This window comes from Pezoporus occidentalis, unplaced genomic scaffold (genome assembly GCF_034315485.1).
Source record: "Pezoporus occidentalis ecotype Australia unplaced genomic scaffold, CSIRO_AGI_Poc_V1 ctg188, whole genome shotgun sequence".
Lineage (NCBI taxonomy): Eukaryota > Metazoa > Chordata > Aves > Psittaciformes > Psittacidae > Pezoporus > Pezoporus occidentalis.
This window is the reverse complement of record NW_026913726.1, coordinates 473,201-497,186: the sequence shown is the minus strand read 5'-3', so window position 1 is coordinate 497,186 and position 23,986 is coordinate 473,201. Positions and strand designations below refer to the sequence as shown.

At 44.3% G+C, this 23,986-nt stretch overlaps 1 protein-coding gene across 2 annotated transcripts in view; it reads right to left on the bottom strand.

Annotated features, from left to right (window-relative positions):
- The window catches only part of NEGR1 (neuronal growth regulator 1), a 272,552-nt gene that overhangs the window by 133,934 nt on the left and 114,632 nt on the right, over positions 1-23,986 (bottom strand). For both annotated transcript variants that reach the window (XM_062616104.1, XM_062616105.1), the window contains exon 2: positions 15,750-15,982. In XM_062616104.1, the coding sequence (XP_062472088.1) occupies positions 15,750-15,982 (233 nt within the window). The remainder of the gene's footprint in view (positions 1-15,749; positions 15,983-23,986) is intronic.

The following is a 23,986-nucleotide window of genomic DNA, read 5'->3' as shown; positions in this document are numbered from 1 at the left end:
TTTAGCAAAAGCTGTACACTCAAAGACAAACTTTTCAAATGGGGGTTTTCCAGGCAGGAAACATTTAATCCATAGCTTTGCAAGCTTTCTCTCCAGTTTCATACAATTCACTGCGGCGGTATGAATCCGTGACTTTGCTTTTCAGTTATATTCACTCCTTTACACAAATTTTTCTAAATTAGCTCTCGGAGTTCTTTTTAAAGATACGCATTTGATTTTGCTCTTCCCAACTGGTGGGTTTTGCTGCTTCTGAATATCTGATACTGTCACCATCCTCTCTTAAGCTATAAAATCGGAATTAAGCTGTAGAGGATTCCAAAAAAAGAAGGCAGTATATGAGAAGGAACTGCTTTAATAAATCCATCCCCGTGCTTGTTCATTCTCCCATAACCATGAATCCACCACAGCTCACAGTAGGAAATATTTTTCTTCCGCAAGTTCCCAGCTCATAAACCCAAGACAAGCTGTACAATCTAATAAATTCAAAGGGAAGAATCACATCTTCATTCACCGGAGGTGGGATTGAAAGAGCTAATGTACAGTTCCTGGTTCATTTCATTAAATCACCTATGCAATGCCGATCAAGTTTGCTATAGCTCAGTGGAAGACACACCAACGTGAAACAGTTCCCAGACACAGTAAAATCCTTAGCAATGGGCTGTCCTCTTTGTGAGCTGATCACTTGCACAGGCAGTATTTTTCCTCTAATAGGCCCCACTGTGAATGGGATTTCCCCTTGGGCATTGGGATAGAGGAGATGGCCTCAACACAAAAACCTTACAATGAAGAGCAGAGTGCATACATATGGGTTTTTTCAGGACTGATTCTCTGGCAAATACCATCTTCCATAAATACCCAGAGATGCTACCTCTGGTTTGAATGGGGGAAAAGGTCCCATCTTCATTTGGTATTTTGTGTGCGTACATATTCACTTGGTTGGTAAGCTATAAAGAGGCTGGACTGAGAGCCCTGTGTATTCCCAGAAAGCTGCTGCATGTTTTCCCGTACAACCTATGGCTGCTCTGAGGCAAAGAGAGCTCTTCTTAAACCGAATATTCAGCTTCTGTGACAGTCTCCAGTTGTTAAAGTACTTCAGGTTTGAGCATTTCCCTCTTTCATCTGGTTTTCTTAATGAGATCTTTCTACCCCTTCCTGTTTATGGATTTTTATTAATGGACTGGTCACTGGGGGTAGAATATTTCTGCCTATGTATAATTTAGTCAGCTTTATGAAATACTCTGGCATGCTAAGAGGTCATGCATCAACTTTTGCTAAAGCAAAACGAGCTTCAGAGGATATAAATCACAGTCCTTTACAGTGTTGTGGATAATAATGCCATCTCTCAAGGATGACAGTAATTTAAAAGCAGGTATACAAGCTTACTTCACAATTTCTTCAGAGCAGACTATGACTCGAAGCAAAGCAGCAGCATGCAATGCAGATATAAGTATTATGCATCATATAAGGAAATAAAAGACAAAACAAATTCTCAGTGCTATCAGCTTCTCCAGCAGTAAGTGGAAATGTGGCACGAAGTGTACAGCTTGTTTTATTGCAAATATTCTATCAAAGTCCTCCAGAGTTTACTGCTCTCTCTGCTTACAACTCCATTTCTCCTTGTGCTTGGCCTAGTTTCACTCCTACAACTGGTGATGCTTCTTCAAAGGAAAAGAAGTGTGGGAGCAACTGACACAGAAAAATGAACAGCAAAGCATTTAAAACAAAAAAGGACATGCTCTGCAGTAAAGCCGTTTTCCATTTCATTATTGCATTCAGCCATTTCTTACTGGTAAAAAGACACGTGGGAATATTCCTGACATTTTCCTCCCCGTTTAATTTTACTTCATTTGCTTTTGTGTTGAGCTTTTCAATTGCCCATTCTTTATGTTTCATCCTGGGGCATCTTCAGTGAGGAAAGTCATATTGTAAAGGAAGATGCACCGTGAGACAGCAACCAGGAATATGCATTTGACATTCCTGGTTATGATATCCTATTTGGGCACTTAAAATGCTTTTTATTCTATTTAAAATTGTCCATCAACTGCCTGCTAAAAGTGTAAAGAGTCTTTTGCATTACCTGTCACTAAATACTTATCAAAATCTCAGGTGGAACAGAACTGCTTTGGTTCTGTATTAACTCCCAGCTCTTTTGAGACCATTTCAACATGGTCCAGTTTGGCTTTGCCAGGACTCTGCACCTCTTACTGACCACACCAGCGCTCATGGCTGCTCTCTCTTTAAACATGAGCAACACAACAATAACCCAAGACCAAGAGAGCTGCAACTTCCATAGGGAGTGGACTCCCTCCTTCTATTCTGTGGGAGAAAAACATGCTGGCAGAGCAGGATGCCTCAATGGGACATTCATTCTGGGGACATTAGAATCATAGAATGGTTTGGGCTGGAAAGGACCAGATCATCCAGTTCCAAGCCCCGAGCCATGGGCAGGGACACCTCACACTAAACCATGGCACCCAAGGCTCTGTCCAACCTGGCCTTGGACACCACCAGCGATGGAGCATTCACAGCTTCCCTGGGCAACCCATTCCAGTGCCTCACCACCCTCACAGGAAAGAACTTCTTCCTTAGATCCAATCTAAACTTCCCCTGTTTCAGTCATGCTGAACTGTCCCAAAAATACAGAACCAGTGGACCAGCAATAGAGACCCATCAGTCTAATAGAAATCTTTCTCTTAGACATTCAAAAGCAACACAAAATATTGCCTAGTACTATTTCCCTGTATTAGATGGATATTTTCTTCTTTTTTGATAAACTACTATTTAGGCACCCTGTTTTGCATAATGACATTTGGTAAACTATGGGCTCATTAACCTCCACTGATGAGAAATGACATTTTCCCACTTGTCTTCTCCCAGCACCTTCTCTCATCTATAAAAGTTAAACTTTTCCCAGTGATGAACTATAAAGAACCAGGAAGAGCTTGGCTGGTTTCTCGCTTGGAGAATATCAAGCTCCCAACTCAGCCCCAGGACAGGGAGGAGAGGTAGGAGGGGAGAAATAAATGGTTTCAAACAGTAAAATCTGGCTTGGTGCACATGGAACATAGCAAAGTTGCACATGGCATCTTTAAATAACAGTCCAGTTTAAAAGAGAACATGGCTAAGCAAATCCAACTCATCAGAAGTAAGGGCTTTGTTAGCACTTCGACACCCAGAACAACCCAGACAGTTCCACCATGTGTTTAATTTGCATTGTGGGGAGACAGACCCTTTTAGCTTGGCTTACACTTGTGACCACTGCAATAACACACCCAGGAGTTTCTTAGGTATGGTATATGACCTGCCCAGATTTACTCAGGACACAGGGAGATGCGTCTGTTTTTTTCCCTTCGAGTTCATGTACCATGCTCATGGGAGAGTGTGTGATACAGGATGCATTCCCCTGACAAGATGAAGAAAGGCTGTGGACACAGAGTGCCCAGAGAAGCTGTGGCTGCCCCATCCCTGGCAGTGTTCAAGGCCAGGTTGGACACAGGGGCTTGGAGCAAGCTGCTCTAGTGGAAGGTCCCTTCCAACACAAACCATGATGCTGCCATGGTTTGAAATGATCTGTGACTACAAAGCCCCTGTGTAGCCAGAGGGCTGGAATCCTCAGGGGTGGCTTAGACCATCTCAGGAGCGAGGGATGCTGCTCCCTCAAAAGCACGTGAATTGCCCAGTCCCACTTTCACACCATTCTCAGCCTTTCCTTTTTCTTGCTTTCGCACCATTTAACATGTCAGTGTACACACTTCTACTTCCATGGGAGTGCAGAGAAAGAGAAGCAGAGTAAAGTACATAGACAAAGACTGTACACGGAAGAATAGAATGGAAGAGACTAATTACAGCACTGCTTCTCACAGATGACAGCTTGAGTATTTAAATTGCAAGGAAAGGAAAATCTAGGACAGGTTTGTCAACAGGTTGCCGAAGAGCCCAAACGACATTTCACACTTTTACAGATGCTACTATCTAATTATTTCAATAAGACCAAAGCTTAATGGGGTTTCCAAGTTCCAGGCGCTAATTTCAATGCTTTCAGGCTTTTTAAGTGTGTAATATTGACATTTACAACTGGAGTTACGGCACAGTGTTTCTACTTGTTAGATGAAGTTAAACATATGTGCAGAGTTACCTTCAGAAAATATAAGGCCAGTGGTGAACAGATCCAGATCTGTATCAGGTGAGAATAGCTGCTCAGTTCCAGAGCTATGCTGCCAGCGGTGCTGCTTTGCATTCACAGACTGCTGTCATCTGGGACAAGTGAATCTACAAACCACCTCTCCACGTTCGTATCCACACTGAATTATACCACAGTCTGACTCAGTGTGTGTGTATATACAACAAAGAACTTGCATATACACCTCCACATGTATGTGTCTGTGCACCCCAGTACATCCTTACCGATAACCAGGATAAACAGACAAGAACTCTCACTGATAGCCAGGATAAACAGACAAGAGCTCTGAAGGCTCTTCTATTCCTGCCTGTGGTTATCTGCTATACCATTGTAGACATTTCACTTAGAAATAAATGGGGGTGAACCCATCCAGTGGTTTTATTTCTCTCCATTAATGCCTTCTGGCTGGATTTTCATATTGCTGGACATCGGAAGGGCAATTTCAGACCATGAAATAAGTCTGATTTTATCCTCCCAACTCTGTCAGGGTCCCCACTTGTAAAATGGAAGGTAATGCTTTCCTCCATTTAGTTACGCATTAGTTACGCAAATTTAAGTTTAAAAAGAAGGACAATCATTATGTACTTATTGTTGATACATTGATTTCAGTCTGTAGCTAATGCAATGTAAATGAACTTAGGGATTTTAGTGGATTAAGTTCCTGCTTCTTGTATTAATAAGTTTCCAATATTTCTGATCCCTACAGTGCAAGCAAGTCCAAAAGGTCAGAATGTCCACCAAGAGCACAAGAACTGGGACTCCAGGACCCACCATTGGTATGAAACTGCTCTCAAGCTGCTGGTCAAGCAGCAAATAACGTGGGTATCACTGCAGTCACAATGTATTGTTCCCATAGGAGAAACTGCTGACAGCATCTTAATTTTTACACCATTTCCAACCCATCTCCAGTGGTCTGCAGTGAAATATGGGAAGGAGACCAGGGGGTGGAAGGCAAGAGGGGATGGGAGGTGCAAGGGGAAGGCATCAGCACAGATCCATCCTGCCTCAGTGACATTGTGCTTCCCAGCACAGGGACCTCTGGAACACAGCCACTGCTGATGCGCAGAACCTGTTTCCCAAGTTAAAACTTTGGAGCAACAGAACATCAGAGAATTGCATGTTGGTTATTGCATGTTTCCTTAGAAAGTGTCATGTCACCGCGGTTTACCGTCAGCTCCATCTACTTTTCCTCTCTGTTCTCAGCATGCATCATGTTGTAGTAGCACAAAACATTCCCAGCTTGAGCATTTTTAAAGCATCTTGTGGGCAGCAGGGAGTTTGGGCTGGCATCGTTTTCCCAGGCAGGTGACTCCAGTCCCCACACCTCCAGGACATCAGACCACAGGGACTGGCCAGAGATGCTGAAGCCAAACCAGGGCAGGAGCTTGGCCAGCTCACTCCCTGCCTGCAGGACGTCACTAATTCCACCTTCCATCTCATTAAAGTAATGTCTTTGTGAAAACTCACACTTATTTTTTAATAAATCCAAGAGGTGAAGTGTTATGAGCATATTGGGTTTGTAGCTAGTTATTTTGATTACATTCATACACTTGAATTGCCTGTGCTGATACATGGAATGCTATTTCCAGTGCTAATAATTACAGTTACTTAACCTGTGATATAGCCAGAGAAGCAGTTTAAAAGTAATTTAGAATTTCATTATTGAGGCAAAGGAATGTGCAATTCTGTTTTTGCTGGTAAGCAGGCAAGGTCGTGTCACACAAGGAAGCACACACAATTGGCTCTGTCATAGAAACAAAGAACAGTTTGGGTTGGAAGAGACCTTCCAAGCTCATCCAACCACCTGCAATGAGCAGGGACACCTTCAACTAGAGCAGGTTGCCCAGAACCACATCCAGCCTGGCCCTGAATGTCTCCAGGGATGGGGCATCCATCACCTCTCTGCCCGTGCCTCACCATCCCACTGCAAGAAATTTCTTCCTTACATCTCTCTTGTGCTTAGGTTTCTGTGATGCTTTTCTCTTGTGTTTTAAGAAGTTCATGAAAGATTTAGCTCCTTTTTTTATCCCAGAATTAAATCATTCTAATGCCTAAAAGAGTTGCCCTAAAACTTGAGTTGAATTCATTCTTTGGGAAACCTGTAACTTGAGCACGGGTTCCACTTGTCTTACTTTTTAAGAGTTAACTGGACTTGACAAAGGGCTTTTATCAGATTATAGTATTTCAGCTCAGATATTCCGTGTGTCTGATGTTATTAGTTTTAACCAGGCTATAAACAAGACACTGTCCCCAGCCTTTTGCACTGAACAGTCACAGGAAGGGGGACAGCCATGCCTTTTTGGAATGGTTGACCTGTCCTATTGGTTTACTCCCTGGTTCCTTTCCACTGTTTCCATTTCCATGCTTTTATAGAAATGGTTTTCATCTATGGATCTTTTTTTTCATTGACTGCAAATAACAGAATTCCTGCTGTAGAATGTTTTAATTGGGTGAATTGAAATCTTATGAAGAAGAATTTACTAAAAGTCTTATCCTGTCAAAGTTTTGACTCTGGAAATGCTTTTACAGTGCTTTCTCCTCAATCTGACAGCAACAGAAGACAAGGATTTTAAAAAATGTTGGAAATTCATTCATGGAAATCAGTGGCTTTACACCTCCTTAGCGAGGCTTCACTACATATTTAGATTGAAACCCTGTCTGCAAGAGAAACCCAGCATGTTCAGGCCATCAGGTGGGATAATTTTTACATCCTCTTTCAAATCCAGGTGATGAAAAAGGTGACACTGATTAAGAGTCGCAGAGATTGGGTCTCAATGCACTCCAATGCTATTTAACTTCTTTTGTTAACAACAAAGCAGAAGTGGAACTTTCAAACACGGGACACCTATTTTTCTCCTGACGGCAGACAGTCGAAAACTACAGAAGTGGAAATAACAGGAAATCCAATGAAAAAAGAAAAGACCAGATCAATCACAGTAATCATAGTGTTCACTGTGACAGGCAGCAGAGAGCTCAATAAAACACTATAGTGCTTACTCAGGGTACAGAGTCCCAAAGCCACTTGCAGTGTGGGAATGGTGGCAATGAGTAACACTATAATCGCTATCTCAGTTTTTCCAGGCCAGCCCAATTGCATTTAATTGAATCAACAGGGGGGCAAAGAAGTGTTCAGAGAGGGAATAATAGAGCTGATGGTAAGGGTGCTCAGAAGAACATGTACTTATATGTAACCAAGCCCTTATAAGCCAAATTTTAGGTCTTTATAATAATACTCCTGCAGTTCATGTCAGTGACAAAATACAGTTATGCAGGACCTGTTTAAAGAAAGTTGCATTGGAATGAAGTGGTTGGAATTCAAGCCTCTGCAGTGCTGTACTTTGTTTTCAGATGCCAGTGGCATTTCTAAGGTAGTACCAGGAACAAACAGCATTTCAAGTTTGGTCTTCCAAGCAAGCCTTATGGTGGGTCCTGGTCTTCCTTAAGTGAAACCATTAGGTTTTTTGCCACCAGGTTCCATGGGAGCATACTCAATAGATCTTTAAAAAGGTATATTCAATACATAAGACACCTTTAAAAAGCAGCAGGTTTGGCAGCCTGGGCAAATTCTCACATTATAGGATGCAATCACATATCACATTCTACTATAGGTGACTTTTGCTACTGAGCTCCAAGGGCTACACACAAACATGCCCAGACACATGAATGTGCAGAGCCAACATCTCCTCTCTGCTGGTGGCCAGTGTGATGCCAAAGCTTTAAGCACAGGTTGTGCTGCCAGAGCTCTGCTAGCACTCAGTGAGGTACCACGGCCCTGACCAAGCCCCACTGACCAGGAGACTGCTCTTACTGTTTCAAAGTCCAACACTTGTTATTGTACATTCCTTAAGAAAAGGCTCTTCAGTGGATGTGGGAGAGCAGAGGGGTTATCTGTGCTTTAGTTAAAAGGGAATAACATTAAAAAATAAAAGCTGATCCAACAGGCTTTGTTCTCACCATCCACTTCAGATCATGCTAATGCAAAATGATGTATTTGACCTGGATTTGCCTAAAGGGCAGTAAGAAGCAGAAGAGACCAACAGTGCAGAGCAGACACAGCCACCAGCTCACCCCCTGATAGAACTGATATAATTCCAAAGACTCTTTTAAAGTCTGTCTTGCCAACAGGTTGGGGGTTGGAACTGGATGTGCTTTAAGGTCCCTTCCAACCCAAACCAGTCTGGGATTCTGGGATTCTGTGGTTGGTTTTGTTCTCTCTGAGCCTGTTCACAGGGGGAGAGCTCACCAGACCCATGCTTTTAAGAAGGGCAAGAGACGCTGCGCCCAGCAGGAAGCATCAGGCTGCACCTCTCCAGCTGAGAGAGATGGAGATGAAGAACATAACTAATCTAACAAATGCAGACTTCAAAATTATCATCTACAGTTCTGCCCTTTGCATGAGATTATTGTGTTCTTTAACCTCACTTTTTGAAGGTTTTGGGTTGGTTTTGAAATTTTTGTTCATTTATTTGCTTGGCTTTTGGTTGCTTTTTAATTTACCCCAAATTTTTCCTCCTTTGACTTCGGGCATCGCAAGAAGCTGCTGAAAGACGCTTTGGACTCAACTGAACGCACCTTTTGCAGGACTCTCACCAGTCACAAAACAACTCATTCACCTTAATTCACCTGTAACAGAGCTAATATACAGCAGAGCAGAGGGCAAATGATTATTTTGTGTAGATTATCCTTTGCCTGCAAATTTAAGAAGATGGAAATTTCAGGCTTATAGTGGAAACTCAGCTGCAGCCCCAACCATAAAGCACCTCAAACATTGCAGGCTTATGAGTTTCAAACTAGTACAGCCCTGTTCTACTTCAGATAACATATTCCTGCTTTACATCCTTGTAAATGAGATCACCTGCTAAGGCAAACATTTCCCATGATTTAAGCCTGTTAAGGAAGGGGAAAAGACATTCATACTTATTTGAGAGAGAGAGAGACCCTGCAGCTCATTCCAGCGCCTCGAGAGGTACCAATGTGGGAGGAATTTAATGAATGGCTAAAAAATACAAATCCCAGAGGATTCTGATGGGTCATTAATGCTGCATTAATGACTCTGGCTGCAGCCCTTGGTAATGGCAAGTCCACGTGAGTTGCCTGCTGGGGTGAGTGGCTCATTTGGTGGGGGGGGTCTGCCCTGAGCAAACCTCAGCAGCTGCCTGCAGAACAATTCTTCCAAGTCTCTTTCTCCTTGCGCTGAGCAGGGACAGGACGATAACAGTGGCTGGCACAAGTGAGTTAATGTTATAACAAAAGCTGACATCCTGCTCGAGTGCTAGCAATTTTAAAGAGTAATGGATTGTCAGTTTTAGCTGGAAAGTGGTTGTTATATGATTTTAGCAGTCTTTTGCATATTTGTTTTGTTCTACTTTAAATAAATTTGGGTAAGATTTATCTCGTTAGCTCCAAATGCAAGTCCCTCTTGGCCTGGTTGAGGAAACAAATTAGGCTTTGCAAACATTGCAAAGACTAAATCAATACATTAATATTTAGGGGACATTAAAGAGGTTTATTAAACAGAAAAAGAGCCCTGAGTATTCCTTTGGAAATCTTATACATGCTTAAATAAAAACCATAGGTTGTGGTTTCTGGCTGAATCTATAAATTGCATTTGCATAGATAACTGAATTATTTACATGCACACCGTGATGAGTGCAGAAAGGAGATGATGTGGAGAGAGCAGGGCAGGAGCAAGGACCATGTCTCACATGCACAGGGTCTGTTCCAAAGGAGCTCCAAATGTGCCCACTATGGGATGGGGTAGATTAAAATATAAATTGTCGGGTAACTAACGTAAGGAAGCTTTTGTGTCACCAGTTCCCCAGTATCAGCAGAGAGCATGGGCAGTTGGGGACAGGGGATGGCAATGGGAATGAGACCTGTTATCTACACCTCAAAGCCTAAACCGCAGACCTACAGTGTTGTGCAGCCATGACAGACCAAGATACAGCCTGGAAACTACACACCTCAACGCAGACCTTGTCACCAGGAGCACCACCAGGCTCCTCAACACCGTTCAAACAGAGCTGTCAGACCCTGAATCCCACCATTAGGAAGACCATGGACACAAACCCTGCTCACCAACATCATGGCCACCCCACCAACCCTGTTGGAACCATCATCCCGGGCTGTGGCCACTCTCCCTGGACAGCCCATCCGCAGCATGATGGGGATCAGCACCTTCTCCCTCCTCTCACATTTAAATTCACACAGCTAAGTTATAATTGCCTGGTCTTGTTGAACTGGTGTCGTGTTTGTTCTCCCTTCCTGTGATCTGCACCAAGTGTATTAATAGACACAACAAAAATTCTCCGTGTACCCTCATTTCGGTAGGTTAAATGAAGCAATCTCTTCCACACATGTTCTTTATTCTCCTCATCATCCTGGTGGCCCTCCAATGGTGGCTGAGTTCCTTCTGGACGCCCTGTTCTGGTCTCTGGAACCTGCTTCATCCTTCATCCCATGGCACACCACCATCATAATCTCATCCTGATGCATGGAGTGAACTGGGGCTTTGTGCTGCAACCTGTTACTCTGCCCCGAGGCAAAATTCGTTCTCAAGACCATTGGTAACATGTCTTCATATTTTCGCAAATTGGATGGGGGATGTGGCTCAGAGGATGCAATTTAAGCTTTGCTGGAAGAAATGTCACATTAGAAATGGCAGACGCTGCAATCTTTGCTAGAAGAATGATGAGCGATGCAGCGTTGTAAGAGGTATTTCATTTCGTGCCTCGCCGTGGCAAAGAGCTGATGTTTAAATCACCTGCAGTTCATGACTTTGCAGATCAAGCATCTGGCGCTGGGGTACATTGAGTTGATTACAAACTCCAACCTGCTAAACTTTTCATTAATGACTTCCTAAGTCTCCCTTCTTCTTTAATAAACTCACTGAAGTGAAGTTAACCAAATGATCTCCCTCGCGTTCATGTGATTTTCTTGCACTGAAGTAAATGTGGGCTAAAGACACATTAGGCTCTGTTTTCTTCTTTATTAACTATCTTGATTAATTTCCTAGGTACAAAAGGGCATAACTATGTAATAATTAACCAGACTTGACTTGGTGGTCTCATTAAGGTGTTGAGCAGAGCTGTGGGAGACTGAAACTGTTCCTGGCTGGCTGTGGCTAAACCCCACCAAGTCTCACTGCTCCCTGTATCCCCCATGGGAGAGGGATGGAGAAGCTGCTGCTTCTCTTCAGCCTCCATTATTTACTGATCATGTTGCTTTTCCATGGTTTATCCATGGAAATGAAGGCATCTTTACCCATTAAAATGCATTTATTTTCTGAATCACTTACACAAACGTGTTCAGAAATTGTCAGCCCAAACAGCAAAGAACAGTATATTCAAAATGACAGCTCTGGGTCTTGCATAGAGAAAAACCTCACACACAGACCAAAAAAAGGGAGGGAGCAAATGAAAGAGAGATGGATTTACGGAGCTTTTAAAGTGGGGTTTCACTGCATGTACTTTTGCAGTCAGGAGTCTGAACCTATTTGGGAGCTTACGATCAGACACAAGTCTTTATCCCTTTAATTCTGACACAAAGCACACCATCCTGGCTTCTCCAGCTCTGCTGCTTCCAGCAGGAGAATGTCTTCTGACAGTGTTACTCCACAGAATGGAGCCTGTAGGAGAGAGCAGTTTTAAAGGGCTAAGATTACTTTTAAATGCTCTTTTCCCCCTGTAATCTCATGTGCTGCTCTAGGTCTGCTGCTGATCATTTATTCACGATGCAAAAGGAAACCCAGCCCTTTGACGGAATGATTTTACTTTGACAAAAAAACCTGCTTTTCCCTTCATTTATTTCTCCCCAACAGTAGAATTTGTTTCTACTCTTAAAATACAAAGCTGTGAACGATATTAAAGGGAAGCATAAAACTGCTTCCATAAAATGTTACTATATCATCCCTATGAACCCTTTTCAGTGGGAAAGGGCATATAAGCTTATAACACCAATTAGCTCTTTGATGTCTCCTTTACTTTCAGACAGGTCAATCTCCGTCTCAAAGGATGCATGAATCTTGCATCCTTACCTCCTGAGTCCCAGCCCATGGAAGGTGGAGCGGTGGCTTTGTGAGCACTGTAAGTACAAAGTGACCTGATTAGAAGCGCTGACACGCACAAGTCTCATTCACTTCCCTATCCCACTGGATAGATGATGACTAGGAAGTCTCCATGCAGGTCTCTCTAAATCACTGTGCAAAACCCAACGCTGAGTCAAGGTGGGATCCTACCCATATGGATTGAGTGATTGGCATGACTTGCACTCGATCCACCAAGCATCCATTGCACAGCTCATACTTACACATACCTACAGTAATATCATAGTATCATAGAATGGTTTGTGTTGGAAGGGCCCTTAAAGCTCCTCCAGCTCCAACCCCTGCCACAGGCAGGGACCTCTTCCACTGGAGCAGCTTGTTCCAAGCCCCTGTGTCCAACCTGGCCTTGAGCACTGCCAGGGATGGGGCAGCCACAGCTTCTCTGGGCACCCTGTGCCAGCGCCTCAGCACCCTCACAGGGAAGAGCTTCTGCCTAAGAGCTCATCTCAGTCTCCCCTCAGGCAGGTTAAAGCCATTCCCCTTCTTCTGTCCATACAGGCCCCTGCCCAAAGCCCCTCTCCAGGTTTTCTGCAGCCCCTTTAGGCACTGGAGCTGCTCTGAGGTCCTTCAGAGCTGGTGGTCCTTCTCCACCACCCAGAGACTGCAGAACTGGGCTTTATAGGCACAGAGCTCAGCAGCTTTCCCCTCTTGCTAAGTGCTGTGAGAACCACACAGGGAAAAATACAGGGAAAATGATATTTTTTTCCTTTAATTTTATCTTGCAAATCGCTCCCTTGCTCTGCCTGTGCTTCATGGAGCTCCCCCCTTCTCTTCCTACACAAAATATACCTGAAATAACATTGGAGTAACTGAATATATATATATAATTGAAATAATAATTTGTATCGTCACAGCTTCTTCGTTGCAGCTTCCATTGCAGATGGGATGCAAACACTTCTGCGATCTCTGAACAACCCCCCCACAAACAGCACCTTTATGGGGCTTCCTGCAGCAGCTGCCTCTGAGGAAGGCTGTAAAAATGGCCAAGTGTAGGGTTTTGCTAACAAACATGATAATGCTCTTGATGCAACAAACCCCCTCAGCTTGGCAGAGCCACAGTCTCACATTCTGATGAACCATCGGGTCCTGAAGGTCCAGTGGTAGAGAATAATTAACTTAAGAAACATTTCCTATATGTTATTTGCAAGGGCTTTTGGTGCGCCATATGGATTAATAGAGATTGCCATTTCAATGCTTCTGGTTTATAATCATGGCTTTATTACTCATAAAAATGCAAAAGAAAATGTTAATGATGATTACACCAAAGACTAATAAGTGAACGCCTTGGGTTATACTTTGCATTTCTGAAGATATAAATGCAATCACTTAATAATTATGCATATTTTTAACTATTGGGTTATTATTTCTCTATGTGCTTGCAGTTAGCCCAATTAATTTTAAGCTGTGTTTATATGTTTTAGACGTGCAATTAATCTCCAATAATTTTCCTTAGCCCCTTGCACGACTCCATTAACTATTCCAGAGACCATTGGAATGAAGAACTGTCCACCTTGGGACAGCACAATAAATATCACCTCCATGTGCTTAAACCAGACAAGGTTGTCCTGAAGTACTTACAACATTAAACTGTCTCATATCAATTTAGTTCTAAGAATGGACTGTTCTTGTTAACACCATTGGGATCTGTGTGGTTTTTAGTGAGAAAACTAGCCTGGAATTTAAAAACTCTCTGGATTTTAATGCAAAAGCAACTTTCTGTCCTCACTTTATTTTGGTTTTAATGAATTTATATTGAGTTTCTAGAGCTAATACAGTTTCTATTTCTACGTTTGGAAAATCTCTTTGTGGTTCCAGCTTTGCTTTTTTTAGGCTGATGAATTAATTCTTGGTTTTGTAATAATCTTTGGAACGCCAGAGAAGAGGTGCTCAAATGAAATACTGCATCTTTTAAACGGCAATCAAATCAACAGAAAACTTCATACCTAAAGCTTAATGGGTGCAGGACACATCCTGATGGGGTATGAAGCACCCTGGTGAATCCCTCCTTGCAGCTGAGCTGCTCTGGGAAGGGGATGAGCATCCCGGGAGCATGGCACTGCACCAACATTGCTCTGTCCATACCTTTCTCAATTGGGCCACCATGATGCTGGGGACCTCAGCCTCAGCTCCAAGATACCATTTAGATTAAGGGTATGTGTTTGGGTTAGGGTTCAGAGGGCACAAATGCCATGCAGTTTAGGGTTAGGGTTCAGAGAGCCACAAAGCCTACAGCTCTAGGGACACCCGGGTTCCAAAAGGGTACCAAGGGAAACACAGCACTGCACCAGCACTGTTCCTTCCACACCTTTCTCATCTGAGCCACCCACGGTGCTAGCTGGGGACCTCAGCCTCAGCTCCAAGATGCCATTCATCAGCTTAGGGTTAGGGTTCAGAGAGCCACAACACCTGCAGCTCCAGGGACACCGGGGCTGCAAAACACATGCCAAGGATTAAGATTTTTGTTCTTTCTCCCAAGCTGCCCTCAAGGAACTGCCTTGGAGAAACCCACAAAACAACTCACCCCCTTCAGAGCTCTTATCAGAAAGCCAGAGGGGCTGTTGGGGTGCCAGCACAGCTCATGGCCCTGCCACCTGCCAGCAGTGTGTGACAGATTGTGCCCTTGCCCCTGTCCCGCTGCATCCATCACTCATCTTTGATTCAACACTTGTGTTACATGGCCATCACAGCGTGGCTCGTGGCCTTGTTCCATCCCCTGGGACAGCCAGGTGCTGATCACAGCGACCCTCCTGCCGTGTAGCACGGCAGTGGCGCTGCCTGTTTCTGAACACACCGTGATATCCTGAGGGACGTGAGGGTGTTTCTGCAGATATTTGGTACCAACGTTAAAACGCAAATGTTAAAATGTAAACCTTCCAGTGGCTCAGCACCTGATGATGCACCTGCACACTGTGGCTAGATCAAACACCAGCCAAAACAAACAGGTTTGGTGCCATGCAGAAGACCTAAACAAACCCAACAGATACCAGCAGAGTACCCCTGCGGGGAACTGCACCACAACCATCAAACTGGGGTTTTCCTCTTGTATTTCTACATCTTGTTCCATTGTCAGCAGAGCAGGAGTGAGGATTTAAACCTGGCTTTGGCAAGTTATACACCCTTCTGTCAGCTATCTACTTGGTCCAGAGCCAATGGCACAAACAACATCTTGTTTGTATGGCTACATACAAACTACAAGTAGTCTATGCCTACATACATCCAAGAAGAGGGAAGAGAAAGAAGGGAGGGAAAGGAGGGAAGGGAGAAAAGGGAGAGAAGGGAAAGAAGGAATAGAAGGGAGGGAAGGGAGAGAAGAAAAGAAGGAAGAGAAGGGAGAGAAGGGAGAGAAGGGAGAGAAGGGAGACAGGGCGCCTTAAAATATGCTTAAAAGCTGACATTTCCCATCTATAAACTGATTTTTTTCTAGTGCATCCCCAATAAGTCCTTTCAGTTGGTTTAAGCACATACCATGTACAGTTAAGTGCACCTGCTTCGTTTTAGGAGTGTGCTGAGTTTGCACAGAACAAGTGTAGGGACCGTCATCTGTCACATCGACATCCTGTATCTGCAGGCTGTATTCTCTTCTGTTTGCTGTGGCAATTGAAACCCGAGGATCTACTGACCACTTGTCACTTCCAGCAAAAATAATACTTGACCGGTTCAGCCAGGCACCTTTGGAAGCTCCATCCTCCAAGTAACACCTAGGGAAAAAGGGGAGACCGTAAGCATGGAAAAGTGAGAGCTTCATAACGCTGTTAACTTACTATTGATTTTTGGACTGAATATGTATGTTAGAGTTGAACCTCAGAACGTGAACCATTTGCTAATTCGCAAATCATCATAAAACCAGCAGCTGACTTTACAAACACACAATGAACACAGATATCTTTTTCTGCTATGTTCTTCCTTTCAGGCTTTCCTGCTGGGAGTGGTCAGCGGAGCAGTAGGCAGTGAGTCTCCGTGATTTCTGACCTAGACAAAATGACTCCATTGGAGCAGTCCCTTCTCCTCCACCTTCAACCCCTACTGACCAGGAGCAGGCAGGTGTGCTGTGCAAAATTACTCCTCTTGCCTAAGAAACAGCAAACTTCACCTTGCTTAGTTAAGGAACCAAGAGATTTTTTCTATCAAAAACTCAGGGGGGGACCTGAGAGCAGCTCCAGTGCCTAAAGAGGCTGCAGGAAACCTGGAGAGGGGCTTGGGACAAGAGCCTGTAGGGACAGGCCAAGGGGAATGGCTTTAACCTGCCCGAGGGGAGACTGAGCTGAGCTCTTAGGCAGAAGCTCTTCCCTGTGAGGGTGCTGAGGCGCTGGCACAGGGTGCCCAGAGAAGCTGTGGCTGCCCCATCCCTGGCAGTGTTCAAGGCCAGGTTGGACACAGGGGCTTGGAGCAAGCTGCTCTAGTGGAAGGGGTCCCTGCCCGTGGCAGGGGTTGGAGCTGGAGGAGCTTTAAGGGCCCTTCCAACCCAACCCATTCCAGGATTATATGATCCTGTGCACTTAGAATCCAAAAGGATATATTTTCCTTTTCAAGGCATTATTAGATTTGTCATTGCTGATCATGTTCAAGACATCTTGTTTAAAGCAAACATATATTCAATTAGCATGGATTCCCCTGCTGACAGCAACAATGGAACACAAATCGGAGGTCTATTAAATATTTCTTAAAAGCTCTTTTGTATGGCAGTGACTCAGACAAACGTGATTTGTTTATTATGTCATACTTAAGCTTTTTCCCAATTATTAGTAGAACAATAACGAATAACTGTGCTCTTTGGGGTATAATAGTCACCTTAACCGCAGCTCAATGAGCAACACCACCCCTACAATCGGCAGCAGATGTACTCCAGCCGGGTTCTTTTCCTTCTGAATTTCAGTTTAACAATATTCGCCCATAAACAAAGACTTTGTTTTTGCTAAAATGAGTAAAAACTGCAGCTAGAGAATGAAAACATGTCTATCTGAGGAGTTTGACAGCGTTTCTACACAATATCTCAGGGGGGTGAACATGGCACCGGAGATTGCTGGGGAATTGTGAGCTGAATACACCTGTGTAGCCACTGGGAACAGGCTGAAACTAATCAGCTGAGAAATACAAGGAACAAGGTATATTGCAAAATCTCATTTGTAGTCCCTTTCACCATCTGCAGAATCAAAACCCAGCCCAAGTATTAAAGGTCAATGTTAATTGAAAATCCTTTCTGTGGATATGCTACCCAAAAAAAGCCACCCAGGCAGAACAGAAGTAGAAGCTTCTCCTAAGGTAATTAGGCACTGCAATATGCTGCTGTTGTCAATAATTTGTGTTGCCTATTAGGAAACATTTGTAATTTCTTCCCTGAAATAGCTTTCCTTCTGAAGTTGCTCACTTGCACACTGGGACAAAGAGGGATGCATGTGAAGCATGTGATTAAACGGCTCTGACAAGTCCTAAGAGCAGCTCAGCATCAAGCACAGCCACTAAAACCTTGTGAGAAAAGAGGCAAGAAGCTGGTGCATAGTGATGGAGGTTCTTTCTACCACTGTTCAGCCAACGAGAAGGGAAGGAGATGGCTGTTGAGGTGGGATCCCTGTGGATCTGGTGGGAGAATGCAGTAGTCAGTGGGAACAGGGTGATGCCAGAGGATGCAGAGCTGCACCAGAGCCCTCACACTGGTAGAGGCAAAGGAGCAGATACTCATCTACGCACAGGCTGGTAGGATAGAAACAGCCCCAGGAGATATTCTCATTTTTAATGCAACCAATGGTTTTGGAGTAGCCATCAAACTTCTCTGTTGACTGGAAAGAGGGAGTGACACTGGTGACAGGAGACAAAAAAGACACTAAAGGAGGACACTAAAGAACACTCCTCAATCCCACGGGCATTTCGAGTGATCAGTTGATCATCAGAGACTATCAGTGTTCAACTGATGCTTGGACAATGCAGTCTATATGTTGTCAGTGCAAGCAAGCACAAGGCTGAACAATGATTTCTCTGAGCATCCAGGAGAATGCATGAAACAGCAGCAAGTGAGGAAAAGAAATACAATGATGTGAAACCCAGTAAACACCATCAGAGCACAGTCCTGTGTGAAGTATGAGGATACAATGAGGATAAAATCACTTGAGATGCTTCAAGTACCACTTTGCCACAAGAAAACGTCATAAAAACAGGAGGACCAGACAAAGGAGATCACAGAATCCCGGATTCCCAGGTTGAAGGAACCTCAAGGATCATCTGGTCCAACCTGTCCAGCCGAATCCTAACAGTGTCCAATGCTGGGGAATGGGATGGGAGAAGGGTATCCAGGAGGAAGCAAGGAGAGTTCCTCTCGGTGACTGAGAAGTTAAGGGATAAAAGGGCAGAGAGAACATGCCGAAGGAACTTTATTTCCACGAGCTGATGAGTAAGACTGAACCTGTCTGCAGTGAGGTCGAGGACATTTTACTGTGGCTCAAAACCTGAGCACTGTTCTCCAGTTTTCCATTAAGCAGGAGACATCCAGCATATGGGAACAGGCAGAGCAGCAATGAAGCCATGGGCAGAGAAAACCCTGGATGGACTCAGGTCTAAGAGCATGAAACTGCAATTCCAGGAGCATGTGTGGGGTTTTTAACCGACCTGAAAGTGGTGCTGTGTGACAGGGAAAGAATAAGTGTATTATCTATGTTTAAGGAAATGTGGAGAGTGAATCAGGTAGATTTCAGGCTAACCACTATGCAACCACAATAGAACTCAGGGCTTTAAAACAACTTTCAGTGCGGAAGGAATATAATACAAAGTGCAACAGCGTAATGGGACATTTTATTTGATAAAGAGGTTTTTTACATGAAGGAAATCCAACAGAAGAGGTGAACGCAATAGATCTCATCTCTTTGATAACACATTAAAATAGCACAATTATGGAAACTGTTAGGTGGGAGAAAATGGGGATTTCGTAGCTGAAGCATATGGCAGTATTGTTTAAGGGGGAAAATGACATTCCCTTTAGGAATAAGAAACTAGAAGCATCAGGCTGACATTCTTCAGAAATGGAACATGAAAATAACCATTCATTTAATTAATGATCTCAATGTGAAATCTGAAAGGGTTCTGAAGGAAGCCGTACAGAATACAGGATAAAAAATCACAGTTTATATAGCAGAGAATTGAGATGTCATGGGGAAACATCTCTTTGAGGATGGAGAGCACAGCAGATGTCTGTGAATCCCTGCAGGAGATTTGTAGGGTCTGGTCCCATTTGGAGAAGGAAGAAGCCACTTACAAAGTCTTACAAACATTTCCCAATTGATTCTAACGAACAGAAGAGTGGGGAGAAGCCAAGCTTCACTGTCATTTTTCCACAATGGGTTTCTTTTCTACAGGTATTTCTAGAGCAGCTGGATGCAGTCACTTAGAAATGAGGTTCTGTGAAGGAAGCCTGCCGTTTCAATGGCCATTTACCATCTTGTATTACTGTGTGCTGGGCTGCACCCCCAGAGCGTGAGCAGCAGCTCAGGGAGGGGATCCTGCCCCTCTGCTGTGCTCTGGGGAGACCCCCCTGCAGCCCTGATCCAGCTCTGGGGCAGCAGCACAAGAGGGACGTGGAGCTGTTGGAGCGAGGCCAGAGGAGGCCATGGAGATGCTGCGAGGGCTGGAGCAGCTCTGCTCTGGAGCCAGGCTGAGAGAGCTGGGCTGGGGCAGCCTGGAGAAGAGAAGGCTCCTGAAGGGGAGACCTGAGAGCAGCTCCAGTGCCTGAAGGGGCTGCAGGAAAGCTGGAGAGCATCTTCTCCCCTCTTCCTCCAGCTTCCCCAGCTTTATATGCTGAGCATGATGTATGGTGTATTATATGCAGTCAGGGTCAGCTGTTCCAGCCATATTCCTCCACAGCTCTTTGTGCCCTCCCAGCCTGCTCGCTGGTGGGGTGGTGTGAGGAGCAGGAAAGGCCTTCACCCTGCTAAAACACCACTCACTGGCAACAAAAACATCCCTGTGTTATCAACACTGTTCATAGCACAAACCCAAAACACAGCCCAACACCAGCTCCTGTGAAGAAAACTGACTCTATCCCAGCAGAAACCAGCACAACCCCAAAGGCTGCCAAAAACTCAGTTCATAGAATGGTAGAATCAGCTGGGTTGGAAAAGACCTTTGAGATCATCAAGTGCAAATTAAACACAGCCTCTTTGATATCAAGTTTTTCCTGCTGAGCAAGGGTGAGATACAGCACTGCAGAAAGGAATGGGAGACCTCTCACTCTTTTACTTGATATACAAAGGGATTTGCTCCAAATAACGTTTTAAAACAAATAAGACATTTGGGTTATTTATTTGTAGGCACACGGTTATCATGGGTAAGATGAAAACCTGCTAAACCCAACTCTCTTCTCTACCCCACTCATCAGCAAAAGCTCTGCAGTATTCAACTGCCCTGCAAACATGAGAGCCAAGGGCTGAAAAGGGAGCAATGTTCAGCTCTTGAGAAGCACTGTCAAGTTTGGTGAAACAGGTATTTAAAATGGAACTAGGGGGGAACATTCCAGTCTTGTTCAGGCCCTGTGGAAGCACGCTGAGTTGTGGAAGCACACTGGTTGCAGTCTAAAAGTTTTATCCCAAGGAAGGTTCTTTGCAAACAGATTAAACAGCTTGACTCGGACAGGCTCCTTCCCTAGCCCGAAGCACTCCTTCCTCTATGTTGAAAGGCCAGGCAAGCACCCGAACCCTGCGGGAGTGAACTGATAGGGAAATGTAGCAGGATTTGTCTGAGATCTTGTGCACAAGATCTGAGTTAAACAGCAGCCACCAAGCTGTGTTTCCCGCTACACACGCGAGATGCAGGGGATAAAGGGTGTATTTACTCCATGGAAGAAGCAATCAAATGGTTCATCTCAGAAATGTTTTCTAATCTAACAGATTTAATCCCTCTCTGTTTGCAAATCACTTCCCATTTCTGAAAACGTGGCTAAAACTCTTCTGCAGCAGCTTGGACTGCACATTCACCCGCGTGTGTCCCTGGCAGCGGGAGGCAATGCTTCTGCACTGCAGTTACTGCAGAGGAACAGAAATAAGGACAAACAGGGACTTGGTTCCATCTCTCCAGCTTTCCTGCAGCCCCTTCAGGCACTGGAGCTGCTCTCAGGTCTCCCCTTCAGGAGCCTTCTCTTCTCCAGGCTGCCCCAGCCCAGCTCTCTCAGCCTGGCTCCAGAGCAGAGCTGCTCCAGCCCTCGCAGCATCTCCATGGCCTCCTCTGGCCTCGCTCCAACAGAGCAAGTTTGAGCAGAGTTTTGATTTCATGTGATCCCATGAGGAGCTGGATGCCTGTCACTGCCCTGCCCTCAGGACGAGTCAGCCTCAGGATGGGAGCCAAACCCTTCTCCAGCTTCTCCTAGGTCTAAGCTCCATCAATACATTGAATAACACCAGATCAATGCACGCTTCTGGATGAGAACACAGAAATTCCCATTGGGACCACAGCGCTGAAAGTGCACGGTGGCTCCTGGCAGAGGTCAGCTCTGAGGCTGCCCACAGGAGCTCTGGTCCATCACTGCCCATCACCAGCAGAGAACCCAAGGCAAAGCATGCTGATGTTCAATAGATCCCAACACGAAAACTTTTCTTACATAATGACGGGCAATGAGTTATTGAACGGATGGCAACCAGAAGAAACTTCAAATATTCATGGCCTTCCCTCTCTTCCCCCTTTACTCTTTCCTTAAATTACGTTAACTTTAAAACTTTTTGCACAGCACTGAAGCATTTTCTGCAATGTAATGTTTCAAATCTATGCACAGGACCAATTATTTTTAGAGGTGATTAATAATACTGTAGCACAGTGAAAGAAATAACCATCATTAAATAAAAGGAACTTTTGCTCTTTCTACCTTTACATTGCTTGGAAAGGTATTGATTTAACTAGAGCTGAACTCAGAAGATAATTCTTCTATTTTTAAACTTGGGAGACTGGAAAAAAAGAACAATTTATTTTTAACTGATGATTGTAATCAGAAATTCTCTACTCAACATGCATAAAAAATAGATTTTAATGTTAAGTGTCGTGTATGGCTGAAGGTGTTTTATTATTTTTCCAATCATTATTAATGGGGATGATCGTATGCAATTTGCGAGTATGGAAAAATATCCTCTCATCCAGCTTCCTGAAAGTTTTTAATCCTCTTTTGGATTCCTCCCACTTCCCTGCCTCTCCAGTCTATTATTTCCCCATAATTAAAACACAGACCTATTAATCTTTGTAAAAAACAGTGCTTGCTTGCTTAATTAAAGCTGCACACGGGCTCTTTCTAGAAGAGTCATCGCAGTGCAGTAGGGTTGGAGTGCCCACCTTGCTGCCCTTGAAGCCAGCTCCATGGGATTCACACAGAGCTTTCCTATGGCCCATGTAGCACCAGGATGTGCTGACATTGCCTGTCTCCAACAGCATCTCAATCCCTCTCTGGGGTTAAGCTGAATAGTACTGGACCGTCATTAAAGGGAAAATAGTCCTCATTCAAGTAGAACCAGCAGCTACCGTTATCCACACTTCTGGAGCAGCCACTTACTTGGCCCAAATTGTGAAGCTGAAAGGAGAAATGAGTTTAAAACTGTCCTGTAAACCTGTAGGCAAATTCAACACACACAACCCTTTAACTGCACCCAGTCAGCCCCATTTGCCTTCATTTAGTGCTTCCACCTCACCCGTGTCTGCTCTGGTCCCACCTCATCCATCTGGTCCCTCCCCAGATTGGATGATGAAGGTGAGGAGCACAGGAAACAGGCCAAGCTGGCTGGGAAATTCCCCAGGGGCTACAGGTCTGGCTCACAGCACAGCTCTGATTTAGAGGAGACACCAAGTGACACATTGTGAGACGCTTCCTCCATAGAACACATCCCCAAAATGGCAAGGCACATACCCCAGGTGAGAACATGATTCATCTCTGTGTAGGCTGGCTCCCCAAAACCTAGCAATCCCATTGCAGTTCAGGTTAAAAGTTCTATCGCGTTTAGAGAAAGTCCTGAAATCCTTTCCTTTCACTGAAAACCTGGAAGAATTTGACTTCTCTGCTTCTGTATGGCTGGTGCTTTGGGATGCTGTAGGAGCTCACTTTAACGCCCACAAGGGATGACAGCAGCTCCCTTCCATCACCTGCAGTGGGCGAGCGTTCACCAAAGCAGATGTGAAACACTTAGCAGAGTTGGATTTGCTTACTACAGCATCTTTCTTTTCCCCACTGAAGTTGGTTTTGGCATTGAGTTATAACCACTTGCCTCAGAACACAGAAAAACATTGCAGAAAAACCACAGTGCTGCTAAAGTGTTTCTGCTTTAGAGGAGATTGGCTTTGAGCTAATCACCAAGGGGGAAGAAACGCGAGGGGCAGGGATGAGCACAGAAAAACACCCAGAAAATCAAAACATAGGATGGTAAATCCAAGCTCCAGAAGCAGCAAATCACACTGGAAACGTGCTAAGAACTTTTGCAAAGCCTTTTTACTGATGAACTGATAAATGTCTTCTTGGGTTCCCCATGAACTCTTATGAATAACTTCTTCCAAGTTTTCTACACTAAGGAAATACTCCAAACAATAAAAATAACTCAGGTGTAATTACAGGTGATCATTTTATGATTAAACTCGCTTTTCTCATGTCTACTGTAGCTCAAAGCTGTATGGAATTCTCAGAAGCATGGAATTCTCATAAAAACCTGTACAGCTACTCATTATTATCACAGCTTTTCTCTATTTTACTTACTGAT